The 13,955-nt window shown below is 36.1% G+C and overlaps 5 protein-coding genes across 5 annotated transcripts; all 5 read right to left on the bottom strand.

The window, feature by feature from the left end:
* Positions 1-5,299: 5,299 nt before the first annotated feature.
* EV154DRAFT_447397 (aquaporin-like protein) lies at positions 5,300-6,482 on the bottom strand. The gene is made up of 2 exons (XM_051597131.1): positions 6,163-6,482; positions 5,300-6,091 (listed from the first exon to the last, which is right to left on the bottom strand). The coding sequence occupies exons 1-2, from the start codon at positions 6,345-6,347 to the stop codon at positions 5,431-5,433; spliced, it is 846 nt and encodes a 281-aa protein (XP_051455180.1). The 5' UTR covers positions 6,348-6,482; the 3' UTR covers positions 5,300-5,430.
* Positions 6,483-8,093: 1,611 nt separating this feature from the next.
* Positions 8,094-8,769, bottom strand: EV154DRAFT_544822 (ribosomal protein S27a-domain-containing protein). Its single transcript, XM_051604624.1, has 3 exons — positions 8,649-8,769; positions 8,232-8,584; positions 8,094-8,167 (listed from the first exon to the last, which is right to left on the bottom strand). The coding sequence occupies exons 1-3, from the start codon at positions 8,749-8,751 to the stop codon at positions 8,153-8,155; spliced, it is 471 nt and encodes a 156-aa protein (XP_051455179.1). The 5' UTR covers positions 8,752-8,769; the 3' UTR covers positions 8,094-8,152.
* A 357-nt stretch (positions 8,770-9,126) lies between these two features.
* Positions 9,127-10,355, bottom strand: EV154DRAFT_544821 (uncharacterized protein; the record flags this gene model as incomplete). Its single annotated transcript, XM_051604623.1, has 4 exons — positions 9,127-9,476; positions 9,546-9,851; positions 9,925-10,021; positions 10,101-10,355. The coding sequence occupies 4 exons, from the start codon at positions 10,353-10,355 to the stop codon at positions 9,127-9,129; spliced, it is 1,008 nt and encodes a 335-aa protein (XP_051455178.1).
* Positions 10,356-10,687: 332 nt separating this feature from the next.
* On the bottom strand, positions 10,688-11,786 carry EV154DRAFT_425085 (putative methyltransferase-domain-containing protein; the record flags this gene model as incomplete). The annotated part of the gene is made up of 2 exons (XM_051596229.1): positions 10,688-11,189; positions 11,248-11,786. The coding sequence occupies 2 exons, from the start codon at positions 11,784-11,786 to the stop codon at positions 10,688-10,690; spliced, it is 1,041 nt and encodes a 346-aa protein (XP_051455177.1).
* Positions 11,787-12,883: 1,097 nt separating this feature from the next.
* On the bottom strand, positions 12,884-13,869 carry EV154DRAFT_302190 (uncharacterized protein). The gene is made up of 6 exons (XM_051594866.1): positions 13,748-13,869; positions 13,632-13,664; positions 13,408-13,568; positions 13,196-13,355; positions 12,950-13,133; positions 12,884-12,887 (listed from the first exon to the last, which is right to left on the bottom strand). The coding sequence occupies exons 2-5, from the start codon at positions 13,648-13,650 to the stop codon at positions 13,072-13,074; spliced, it is 402 nt and encodes a 133-aa protein (XP_051455176.1). The 5' UTR covers positions 13,651-13,664; positions 13,748-13,869; the 3' UTR covers positions 12,884-12,887; positions 12,950-13,071.
* Positions 13,870-13,955: the final 86 nt, after the last annotated feature.

The following is a 13,955-nucleotide window of genomic DNA, read 5'->3' as shown; positions in this document are numbered from 1 at the left end:
CGACTTTAATGAGTCTCCGCCTGCAATACATACATTACGAAGTCGTGGTGGTTTCAAGTACGGATCCGAATTTACTGTTGCCGAGTCAAGTTCTTCAGTAAGTAAGCGACGCCCTGTTGCAAGTAAGCGAAGTCCTACGCCTGAAGTATTCATAACAGCATCAAAATCAAGTACCAGTGTCACTGTGAGAGATTCTGAAAAAATAAGCAAGCGCGTTATTACAGTTAAAACAACTGCGAAGAACATTTGGAAGCCGTTGTATTTACAGCCATTGCATGATTTGGTTAACACTACTAATTCATTGATTACACACACCTTTGCCTTCACAAAGTACATCTATTTGCAAGAATTGGCAGCAAGCGAAACTTTTACTTTAAAAGACTTTGTTGAAAAAGATTTTTTTGTAGAAGTTTTTTTAAGTCTTACACTTTCAAAAACTCGAAACACAAGATTAAAGCCTGTAACAAAAAAAAATAGGCAATTGATAGCAAAATACAAAGAGGCTTACTTTCAAGATGCTAATTATACTCCTCCCAGCTTACCAAATGCTCAGCAAATAGCATTGTATGAGTGTACCAAAATCCAAACGGCTTACCATAACAATATTAAAGCTCATTTTGGAAATAGACTGCGCCAATTTGTTAATATTATATTACAAAAGAAGGAAAGAGCAAATAATCTTCGGAAAGAAATGAAAGAAAATGGATCAGATGAAAAAGCAATAAAATCAGCTATCCGAAGCAAGATATACGGACCTTGTAATCAGATCAGTCGTGCCGTAGCAAGGAAAGAGATACCTGCAGACAGTATTCTAGATGACCAGTCAAGAAAAGAATTAAACAGTATCTTTTCCTGCTATCCTAAAGACTACACTTTCCAAAAGGACTCCATATACTATGATATTGCAGCAAAACCTGAGAATCATTTTGATGCGTTTTTTCAACTTGCCAAATTAGTTGAAGCCAGAACAGGAAAAGCATTTATCTGCTTCCCGTTGCGTACTTCCTTCATTCCATGCTACATGACTTTGGATGCCAAAATAATTCACTTTCATATTCTCAAGAATAAAAGTCCTCTCCAAGCTGGAAAAAAATTTAAAATTTGGGGTTCTGTCGTGAATTTTGAAAAGAAGGCGTTCAAGAATCAAGGTGTTGATAAGACTTTAAGGTTTCAAGGAACACTTGAAACAGATGGTGTCGGTGTATCAATCATTAAACAAAACACAGATACAAGTAGAAAATTCTTTACAACCAGCATTAAGAGAGTAGTCGATGATCAAGAGAAGTATATAGAACGGCTTAATCAAGCTGATTTAAAACGTACTGAAAACAAGTGTGTTCTGATCGACCCTGGAAGACGTGATTTATTGTATTGCATGAAAGAAACTAGTACAGTTAAAGAGAAGCAAACTTTGATTTTTACCAAAAATAATCGCTCAAAATGCTCAAGACATTTCAGATATTTACGGAATCAAAACAAACCTTTGGTTGTCCAAGAAGCCGAAACAACGCTCTCCAAAACAGAATCCAAATCTACAAATTTGGAAAACTACATTCAGTACATAAAAGCCAGATCATCCGTTAATGACACGTTAACCGACTACTATGGGAACGAGACATTAAAGCCCAAAGAAATCTCCTATTTTCCAGAGTCAGAGTTTTCATTCCGAGTTGATCATAAATGCAATCTGTACTATGGCAATATATTTATATCACGAATTTGCGGTTTTTTCCCTCAACCTCAGAACTTTTCCATTGATAGGATTGTCAATCCTCAGTTTTATGCCGTATATCTAGAAATGATGCTGTCACAAAAGCATATCTCACAAAGATTTGATGATGATGAAAAAAGAAGAATTATTGCGCTTGGTTTAGAGATTAATAGACGACCCAACCAAAGTGATCTTAACAGAAAAACTCTCAGTACAGTCTTAGAGAAGTTACAGCTATTACCGTTTCGAAAAATGAAATTTTCATCAAAGATGTTTTATGAACAAAATGATCAAAAATTGGTACAAAACTTGAAAAGAAAATTTGGTCCTGATGCTGTCTTGGTACTTGGAAATTGGTCAGCCCCGAACACAAAGTTCCAGGAACCTACAAGGAATAAAGGGCTTATTCAAATGCTAAAAAAAAATGGTTTGACTGTTTATCTAATTGACGAATTTAAAACTTCCTCTCATTGTCCAGATTGTGGTGACGTTTTGGAGCAATTCAAGATGATTTCTAATCCTCGTCCATTTAGAAGAAATACAATGCCAATCGTGAAGTGTCATGGATTGTTAAGGTAGTATAGTTACAATTATATTCGTTATGTTGATATTAACAAATTATCAGATGTCAAAATACTGCATGTGTTACTCAAGGCAGAAAATTTTGGAATAGAGACCAAGCAGCTGTTCTAAACTTTAAGCACATCCTATTCAATCTCAGGGAAGTAGGTGAGCGCCCTGCGCTCTTTTCTCGTAAAAACGAACAAACTCAGTAATTTTCCGCCAAAGTTATCGCTTTGGCAATTTCATGCAGGTAAAATTATCTGAACAATAATTTTCTATTCGTCCGAAAAAAAAAGCTCAATAGTCTGAACTTTTTTTATATTGGTCTGAATTTATTTTTGCATCTGTCCGAAATTAATTCTAATTTGTCTGAATTTATAGTGTAAATACTGTAGTATAAACTTAGATTAAGCTTGTGGGAGATAAAAAGACTTGAATATATCAAACGGTGAATCGTATCTATTTAATAAACAAGTAGAGTAATACAATGTATTTATTGACATGTCATAAAACATGACATTGTAGCTTTTTTTTGTTCGGTCCGTGAAATCATGAAAACAAGACATTTTATAAAATTGATATTGAGTGAAAATATATATAATATATTAATGATGGGCATGATTAGCAATTCATATGAGGTTTTGTAAGCACAGGAGTTTCAAATTACAGGTTTTTATTAACCAGTCAGCAACAGAAGTACACTTTGTTCTTATTACTATGTTCAATTCAAAAAGTCAGATAGGTAGACCAAGAATATAAATGATTTTAAAAACCAAAAAATGCCTTGAACATTTAAACTAATAATGATCTAAAGCATTCTATGAAAAAGCCCTTTCAACAACAAAAAAAGAGATCATGCACAACAAGAATCGACCCTGCTGATTTTGAAAAAGTTAACTTTTCAACCATGCTGCCTATTTGAACATGTAGCGAAAAATACGATAATGGCTGTTTAATACCCAAGACTCGGTTACAGTCTATAAGAAGTATAGGTGAAATGTCGTCGCTGCAGTTAATTTAACGTGCAATCTGTAGGAATTTTAGTAGCTAGTGTGGAGATGATAAAAGTTGATACCATTTCTACCTATTGCGGTTAGAAGGTGAAAATCAATACTATCCCTTCCAATTAAGGTTAAAAGGCAAAAAAAAGCTACATGAATGCAGAGCAGTAATCACTATCTTGGGTGAGTCCTATCATGCAGGGAAGATGGACACATATTATATATGTTTCTAATTTAACATAATAGATCTACTACTTGAATAAACACCTGTGAATATCATCTCTTATAATAGCTTCACTGAGGTACTTTGATTCGTTCAACTTGCAAATATGGCCAATTTTGTCGGATTGTTTTGGTCCGTAGTTTTCCTTTTTTACAACAGATTTCTATTTGTGGTTAAATTGCTCTACTGTATCGAAGATGAATTGCATATTTTCATAAAAAAATGGGGTGCACTGTATCATATATGTCATGTCGCTAGTAGTTAAAGAAGTGGAGACTGGGTGTCCGAGACGAGTAACTTTACGATGATGTCGGTACAGACGCATACAAATAGATGAGAGGCGAAGGTTGTCTTGGCATGGGTACTTACTTTGCTTTGCTCATCAACTGACTCTTTTTTTTTGTTGGTCATTATTACAAGCTACATGAGATGATACTTGCTTGGGACAAGGCATTCCGATTTAATTTCGGGGTTACATTTTTTTGTTTTTTACCAAAAGAAAGCGATATCCGCACAATTATATTAAGAAACAAAAGAGAGGCATCAATGTCCCATTGTTTGCATCATTGGAAACAATAAGAAGATACCAGAGTGCATTGTAGTATTTTTCAACAATTTCAAGGTTTCAAATGAATATGGTGGTACTCCAAATAGGAAGGTCCGAAAGCAATGCGCGCCACATGAAAAATAAAAAATATGAACATGTAGGATTTTTTGTTTTTGACCATATCACCCAAAATAATAACCGCCTGAAGTTCACTTGATCTGGGGTTATTGAGTAGATAACATGCTTTTTCTGGGAAAATCTTAACCGAGAATTTAATATATGAGGCACTTTTGATACTTTGTATCATCACGAAAATATTCTTCCATGACAAATAATAAAAAACATTTGGGTCAAACTTTTTTATTCCAAAAAAAAAGTTTTTCTGCAGAGTGATATAATTTTACATAACCTCACAAAATACGTGGTTTTGTATATATAATTTGAATCTGTACTGAAATAAACGTTATGAAACTTTAAAAAGAGTGTTTAGAATTATAGGTTCTTTCACTTGAAAGGAGGTGGTTGATCCTGTCAATAAAGCTAAACTACAATTGGGAGATTTAAGTTCATTTTCTGCAAGTGCCGAAACTATAGATTGCTCTCAGACTACGAATCACAATTATACATCAAGCCAAATGGCAGAATATTAGAATTCTCGTACAACTTTACGTTGTAAACATCATTTATTCATGGTCCGGTTTTTAAACCATTCAAAGCTGAGAAATTATAAACATTACGTCAAGAGTATATGGGGTTTTGGAGAGAAATAAAGATGTTAACAAAATATAATATGTTGTAAAATGCTACCATTAAATGGGCGCATATGGCGTAGGGGGAGGGGAAGCGAGGGGTCGATACATAACCCCTCCTTTTCACTTCATGTATGATGAGTCTCGATCTACCCATTGGCTCTAATTACACATATGGAGCCCCACAACAACAAAAAAAGGATATGAATGATGCCCCTATTAATACCCTTACTTTTTTGTTTATAGTAACAAATCCAAAAAAAAAGTTCTTTGTTTGTCGTTCTTCCCAGATTAGCTCACATTCATTTTATTATTGACTACATGATCATCAATTAGCAGTATCGTCTTGGGTGAGTACATGCAGCAACCATGCGTGATTGGTGCTTTTGTTTTATTGGTAGATGAAAAACAAAATAAATAGTAAAATCCCAAAAATAAGCTGTCAAAACCCCAAAATGTGACCAAAATTAACAGAGATATAACAAAGTAAAAAAGGGGGATATTACAAGTGGTATGTCATCTAAACACCTTTATTGGTATGTATGTACACTATCTGGTCATTTATCAAAGAGATAGAGAGAGGAAGAGTATTAAGAGATATGAAGGAATTAAGTTGATAATCAGTAGATAGGAATTTAGACAACTGTGATGGATATCTTGTCTGACTTCTGACCCTTGTCATTGTACTTATTATCCAAGGGATTTTCTTGGGCATTCTGAATTAATTCGTCTTCTTGAGATTCTTCAGTTAAGACCTTACAAGTCAAGTAGATAATGACGGCAAATATACCACCGACCAAAGGACCAATCCAAAAGATCCAATGACTAGACCACTTGTTTGTTACTACAGCTGCGGCCATGGACCGAGCAGGGTTTACAGATGTACCATCAATAGGAGAACCAATCATGTGGCAGATGAAGATAGCAGTACCCACAACAAGAGGCGCAAAATCAGCCAGCAGATGCTTGTCCACAATAATAAACAGAACAGTCAAGCAAAGTGAGCATGTTAAAAGCGCCTCTGCAAAGAAGACCTGGCCATGGGTGAACCCAGGATTTACTGAATTGACACCGTGCAGTGGTTGAGCCGATACAAAACTAGAAAAGTAGGCACCGACAATGCCACCCACAAGCTCGGCAATAAAGAACAAAATACCACGAAGCCAATTGATATTTCCAGTGAGCAATAAACTTAATAATACAGCAGGATTTAAGACACCCCCAGAGGTAGATCCACAAACAAATAGGGCAACGATAATACCGGATGAAAAACTGAAGGCGATACTTTGAATTTGACTAATAGTTACATGAAGAGGGTTATTATGTGTTTTGTTCTGTAAAAAGAGAATACTTATTCAGTATCTTACGTAGCAGAGGGACCAAAACCGACAGGGTCAGAAGTAGGAGCTTCGAGACACGCTTGTACACCGGACAAGGCCAAGAATATAAAAATAACCATGCCAACAAACTCGCCAAGTGCAGCTTTAGAATCTGCAAGTAAGTTTGGCGCAGAGCCTTTATTACAACCAAAAATGTCATTAAGAGGTCTCATGTGTGATTATATGATATAGAAGCAATGAACTAAATACAGAAGATTAAAGAAAGGGATTGAAAAGTAATACTGAAAAAAAAAAAAAGAGAGAAAAGAGGTTTAAACCCTTCTTTATATACTAGAAAGAAGAAAAACGATAAGGGCTTTAATTGGAAATGTGATTCCATATATGATACTGAGTGGAAAACACATTGTGCGCCTTATTATAATATGTACATGAAATGTCCACACCCAAAAAAAAAAAAAAAAAAAAAAAAAAGCTGAAATATAAGGTTGTAATATGACTTCACAAATAGAATAGTGTTTGTATTTCAACCTTAAAACCCCAATGTCACAGGTATTTAAAAAGACATATGTAATATACTCTCCGCGTCAAGGCACTCACAGATGACTTAGCAAATGATTTTTTTTAGCCCGGAAACTCACGCGAAAGTTTCATGTAGTGATGGCAGAATGGCTATGACGGCGGAGTTTTCTGTTGAAAGAATCATTCGATCGTTTCCATTTTTTTTTTTCTTTAGCAAACCTGACAATTGCTGGTCCAACCAGCGAGAAGAACCTGTTGTTATCATCAAAAAAGAAGAATAAAAAAATAAAGATTTAACATCAACAAGTAAGAGAAAAGAAAAAAAAAAACGCAAGAAATGTATCCACATTAGTATATATTACTTCTTTATTTAATGTCGTTTATACGGGCTATGCACTCAGTCAGACTGAAAAGGGCAATTTATGTACGGGTTCCTTACTTTGACCTGAAAACAAAAAAAAAAAAAAGTTAAAAAAGTTGTATGTTTCACTTACAAAAACAGATGATCACCAAGAGCATAAACAAAAAACGAAAAAGAGCACCAATTGTTTAAAATATAGAGTGAGACATACATATGTGAGTTACAAGTATTATTTTCTTGGACGGGAAAACCATAAATTGAAAAAGAAACTACACATTAAATGCATGCGCTGGGAAGTAAATATTCACAATTGCTCTGCAAATTTTGTACATAATTCTGCAGAGTTGCCTTTTCATCTATCCTATTAAAATGTATTTATATTGGACATCTCCCATATTAAATTCGATCCACAGGATTCACTTTTCTTTTTTGTTCTCAAGAATCACAACATGTCGGGGGAGCTGAGATCTTTATTAAAACTTCTCATTAAAAAATGCAGAATACAGGTGTTTTTTTAAACACGAGAACCCATGCTTACTATCGAACACTTATTAGAGCCTTTTTGCTGATGGTTGATATAAGGGATATCATACCGAGTCTTCGGAACCTACAGACTCCTTTGAAGTACTACTTTTGGATCTACGGATCCATTCATTAAATTCTCCATTTAAAGGCACATTCTAGGTTCAGTTAGATAGATGGAAGAGTCAGTGAGTACGCATGAAACGAGGGTCTTTCCTTTCAGCTGTCATTCCAATTATAACTAATTTTAGTTTTCAGGGCACAATTTTTTTTTTTTTTTTTTTTGGGTGAACAATAATCAACAATGTTTACTGTTTGATTGTCAAATGCTACTAGAATAAATTACTGCTATTTTGACACAATTTTTTTCTTTTTCAAATGCCCAGGGTGACACGGGTGGGTTTCTCACCCAAAACAGGGATTTATCACTCCAAATACCTGGTTGTGCAAATGCTCGTATAACATCAGTAGCAATTAGAGTTTTCTATGGGTATGATTGTTAATAATAAGATGTGTCAAACAAAAAAAGACAAGTAGACAAGAAAAAAGACAGATTATTGTATAAAAATTTTATTGATTTTTTTGTTTGACAAGTAAGTAAATAATTTACAAAATTTAAGCCTCTTGATCCTATAATCGAATAATAAAAAGTTAGTCAAGCGGTTTATTTATGATATAAAGAGATTGCATTTACCTTTTGGAAGACATAGGTCAAGTGACACTTACCACAGTATTGACGATCACTGTGCTTGGCCATGAAGACACCAGCACCACAGGTGGCGTTGGGACACTCACGACGGAGACGGGTAATCTTACCAGACTCATCGACCTTGTAGAACTTCAAGATAGCCATCTTAACCTTAGTACGCTTGTGCTTGATCTTCTTGGGGGTAGTGTAGGTCTTCTTCTTTCTCTTCTTACCACCACCGAGGAGCTCAGCGTTCATGTGGAGGGTAGAGTTATCTTGGACACCATAGAGAGCGAGAGTCTCAGAGTTTTGGAGAGACTTACCGGCGAAGGAGAGACATTGGAAATCAGCGTCAATACCTACATTTCGTCCTTACTGGTTAATATTCATCATCTCGCGTTCTATATTTTTTTCTTTTTTTACCTTCACGGGCGGCAATCATAGCCTTAACGTTCTCAACAGAGGTGGAGGAAGCAACCTCAAGAGCGAGGGTGTTGCCAGCAAGGGACTTAACAAAAAGTTGCATGTCGAATGGGAAAGAGGAGGAACAAAACAATTGCTTGTGGCTTCTTGCTTCTTAATAATTTTCGACAAAAAGTTTTGCTCTAACGCCCCTTGATTGGCTGCTCTCTTTGGTGGCTTGTATTTTTTTTTTTTTTAAATATTTCCACAGCTTGATTGATATGGGCATTAAATGTGGTAGGCTTTTATTTATTATTTTATTATCGAAAACAAGATCTATAACGTCTTGATTCTATCCACTTCTGTTGGACAATAAACGGTAGCATTCCCATTAAATAAGAGTGTTTGTCTTTTATCTTCTGGGGTCATAAACATCATGTTCCTAAATATAAGAAGCCCGTCAGATATCTCTAAATATGTACAGTTTTTTCTATTCATTTTACCAGAGCATTTTGGATAACCATGCATGAGCCAAGGCCGATGGATGAAAGCAGTCAATGTTGCTAATGGCTTCAATAGGAAAACTCATGATATCCACCAATAAAGGTTGGAATACCACAGCAAAACTTGGATCTATATCCGCTGTCAAATTTTGATAATGTTGTGCAATACCTTCCAACGCAGTATTGTATGCGGGAAATAGATCGGACATCATGGTACGGTTTTGATCCGAATGAGAGCACTCACATTCATGGTCATGACCAATAAATGTGCTTCCTTTAATGGGTTGACAGTAGCTTGTAAAATTTGAGCTTTGCACCACGATATCTTGCACTTTCATCATACCCACTAAAATATGAGATTCACATTTAGCAAGAGGTTACCTGTAAATGTATTAATATTTATATATATATTTACCTATCTGGACAAGCACATTGGTCATGGAAGTCCGTAATCTTTCTATACCGGCCAAGACATTAACATGAAAAGCAGGAGGTAAAGATGTCATTTCTGTACAAGAATGACAAATATCGTTGGAACCGATGAAAACAGTAACGAGTTTCCAATCCGTAGGTTTAACTGTTCCTGCGTCATACAGGTCTTGTAGTTCATCCATAATGTAATCAATTTCATGATTAATATTGAGACTGCGAGCGCCAGATTGTGCTGCATTTAATACATCAATGCTGGATCTATACTGGCCATCAGGACAGATTTGATTACCTAATTACAGCAAGCAGGAGTGGGAATACAATTAGCATAAATATCGAAAAGAAAGTTGCAAACAAATTATTACCAAAACATATACTAATGACATGGTCACCGAGCGAAGCACCAAGTAAACTGGGAGAATAATGTGCTAAAATATTGGGCATGGTCATTACTCCAGGGTCCTAATTTTTAAAAAATACGGCTAAATAAATCACTCGTATCACTAATTGTTTCTTTGAAAAAAAAAAAAAAATACTTTACACCACCCATAGCAAAAGAGATGCCTCTGTTTTCATAAAGATTTTCTATATTTAAAAATCTATTTTGAACACCCTTAGCAGCAAAAGCGGCCATGACACTGTCACCCAGACCAATGACAATACGGATGTCATCCGGTCTTAAATCGTGTACGTTCTGTGCCGGAGCGCTTCGAGGTAAAAGCAAAGGACAACTAATGAGGCTGGGAAGAGTTGTGTTTGCGGTTTGGTTATTTGGTATGGGAATGGTTGCAGTCATGACGATTGGAATCAGAAGGATGGTATAGAGATAGGCAACCAAAGACATAGAAGATGCCACGAGTAAAAAAGCAGGAAGCATATCAATAGAATCTAATAGATGGTGGATAGTCGTTGATGGTGAATTTAATTCTTCTTTTAACAAAATAAGATCTTCTTCTTCTGTTTGGCCTGTTACCAAAGGATTTGAAAAGGATAAGAGATGTGAATTTCCCTTGACAAAAAACATGATTTAATAAAAAAGAAGGCCCAGCTGCAGTGACGGTATTTATTATTCTGTTTAAAAGTAAAAAAAGGGGTCTATAAATCTAAAAGGGAGAAGTACACAGTAATCTATTTTGGAGTTAAACGGTATAATTGCACACCTGTTTCTAAAGTCATCTGAGGCACCAAACCATCATCGGCATCCTCTTTACCGTTAAAGATCAAGAGTTTGACATTGAAATGTGCTTCACACAACGACCAGAAATAACGTTCCTCTGCCTCATCAAACCCACGACGCTTATAACCAATATAGATACGCGTATTTTCTGTACTTAAATCCACAAAGGCTTTGACAAGATCTTGAAAGAACTGAGCTTCGTATAATACATCAGATGCAATAATCAAATCAGCTTTTCCACAAGAGGCTGCTTCTTGGCTGTTTCCCCATAAAAGTGATCTCGTTTTCATATCGCATTGTGGGTTACGGTGATTTAGGAAATCGTTGATAATCAAATTCTTATCAATAAGTTCCACAGCTTCGTCTAATTCGGTAATGGTGATCTTTCCTTTCTTGATGGTTGAATTCGGTGATGCCATCATACTCGCAACATATAACCCCAGTAAACCCGTACTAAGAACCCATGTTTAGTCTTATACCTCTTTAATATTACCTCTCATTTAAAATTTACCCAGCGCTTAAATCCAAGGTATGTTTCCCATCGATATATTCAGGATGAAGATCAATTATGTTTTTCATGACATCCAGCATGACAAGAGCGGAATCCCAAATCTTACCAGGAATGCCTGAATCCCACATTTCATGAATGGCGATATTGACAGGTGGTTGCATGGATGTTGAAAAAAGTCGATAACCATCATAGACCATTTCCATGTCTTGATTTTTCCATAATTCCAAAGGTAAATGCGTATCCATTTGTTGCAAGTCAGGTACAATGTTAATAGGACCAATGACCAAAGGTAAGATCACTTGTAAGTTACCATTGGTGTTTTGAGGAAAGTTGACTAATTGTGTTGGTTTAATGTGTAAATAGCGTTTACCAGCAATTGGTTGTTCGTGTTTGGAACGAATGCGGTATTCGAAAGCACCTTTTCCTGAACTGCAAAAGCCAGGTACGGTTGAAGCTTCTTTTGATAATCGACCTTCACCAAATGAAGGTGCTGGGCGAATGTCGAGAGACCAGTCTTCGTCTTCGTAGAAGGGTGTCATGCCTTGTGCTTGGGGAACATACAAGTCACAGGCGACAGTGACCTGTCCATTGGGTTCAATATCTGCGCGACGAAATAATCCTAATTCATTAACAAGTAAAATGTCGACTCGATACCATTGATTAGGTCCTACTTGAGAGGCGATGGGAGTACGCAAGTTAATGCGATACAGTGAAAAGTGCTTTTCTAGCTTTGCTCGAAATTCCTCGTCTGTCATGCTCATGTTAAGAAATTGTAAATTAAAAAAAAAAAAAAAAAAAGGGAACAAAAAATAAAAGCTTGTCCAATTATTTTTTAAAAGGCGTTCTGATACTTTATTAGGCCATGAGAACTTAACTGTGAAGTTAGGAAAAGCAGATTCTGTACAAGATGAACACAGCCGCTAAAGCATTCACACAGGCTCCCTTGTTTTTTTAAAAACAATAAGCATCAATAGGAGAGTTTAACAGATCAGCTTAACTTCATCAAACCGTTTGTCCCATTTAATAGTTTTTTTCAAACTTTTTTTTTTTTTGCTTACAACGTCAAGTTTGCTCTTAATTTTTTTTTTCAAAGCCTCTGAACGTAATGACAAAGGCTTTCTATTTATACGGCTACATTTTGGCCGAAGCCGAACACTCAATTCGTGACTGCTCATTATTAAGCATGGAGAGAGACTCCCACGCTTAAAAAAGCTGCATGAAAACCTGAATGCTCACATGATTCATAACTACAGTCACAGGCCATTGCGAAAAAAGTATAAATAGAGGCGATGTTTTACGACATTTCTTTCGTTGCCTTTGTGGCAGCTTTCCTCTGTTCCTGGGGGCAGTTTTCTTCTGTCCATTGTATCAGCCCTCCCCTGTCCCCCGTGCGGTTTTCCTCTATCCATTGCGGCAGCTTTCCTCCGTCCCTTGTACGGTTCTCCTCTGTCCATTGACAGCCTTTTTTTTTTTGTCTGAATAACGAAAAGGCTTTTATCACCACAAGCATCGTGCTAAATGTGCGTCTAGTGTTTGTGTATAAACACGAATCTGTTTTCGGAGTAAAGACAAAAGGTTTTGCCTATCAATATTTCACTCATACCAGTTATAATTTATTTTTTATTGGCAATGAGATAGACCTACGGAACTGATGTCAATTGACCTTTCATGACATGTCTCAATCAGGAAAAAAAAAAAAGACCTGGGTTCAGACGTAAAGCATCGTAAAAGATGTTCATCCTTTGAAAAAAAAAGGGAGTCTTTCAAATATGGCGAGCCTGAGTGTAAGCATATTGGTGGGAAAAATAAAAATGCCTTTATTTTTTAGTTTCCGCCAACGCAAATGGCTACACCAACTACAACTAAAGCCATTCCCAACCAGGCATCTACAAGAAAAACGATGTGTCAAAGGGAATGATGTGTAGAAAAAAACCAGGTTATCTCGTACCTTTTCCTCCAATTTTTTCTCCAAGGAGTAAACCTGTTAATAAAGAAAAGATAAAGGTCAAAGAGTTTGTGATGGGAACAGCCAGTGACATGTCTGATGTTCCCAATGTGTAATAATAGACAACGGAACCGCTTAAATTAAGGGCTAATGGTAAAATGTACTGTAGAGTTTTTAATTTTTTGAGTGCATTTTTTTTCTGTCTTGTAGGTTACCTGCCACTTTGTAAAGAGGTACTTGAGTTCAGCTAACCATTTCTTTAAACCACCATCTGGGTATTTGTCAGAGACTTTATCCAGACCAGCACTTCCAAGTTTGATTAGAGGATTAGTGGATCCCCAACAGATGGCGACCAACACAAATCCAATGAGCTGACCTATAATTATGATAAGTCGCTCTTTTTATTGAATTTCTTTTCGGGTTGCCCATGGTAACTTACGTAAGGAATCTGATAACATTTTAAGCGGGGTGACTACAGAAAAGAGTTCCGAAATATTAGAGGCCCTTTTATTTACCTTTTTGTTCACTTTTTTTTATTCTTTCTATTTATTTGACTGTCCGCCTTATCTGATGGAAACAACAAGACTAGTAAGTGATATTGAACAGCAAGGAGAAACAGACGTGTCTCAAAGCAGAGGAGCCAAGTTTTACTTTGTTTGGTTCTGGAGGTTCTGTATCTTTGGGCTTGTAGGCTCTTCCAGTGTCAAGGTGACGAGATTACTGTTGACGAGATTAGCAAGTAAATGAACAAGTTTTTTTTTTT

Source organism: Mucor mucedo (assembly GCF_025094135.1).
Source record: "Mucor mucedo strain NRRL 3635 chromosome Unknown EV154scaffold_81, whole genome shotgun sequence".
In the NCBI taxonomy this organism is placed as follows: domain Eukaryota; kingdom Fungi; phylum Mucoromycota; class Mucoromycetes; order Mucorales; family Mucoraceae; genus Mucor; species Mucor mucedo.
The sequence above is the reverse complement of the archived record's forward strand: the minus strand, read 5'-3'. Positions and strand labels throughout refer to the sequence as shown.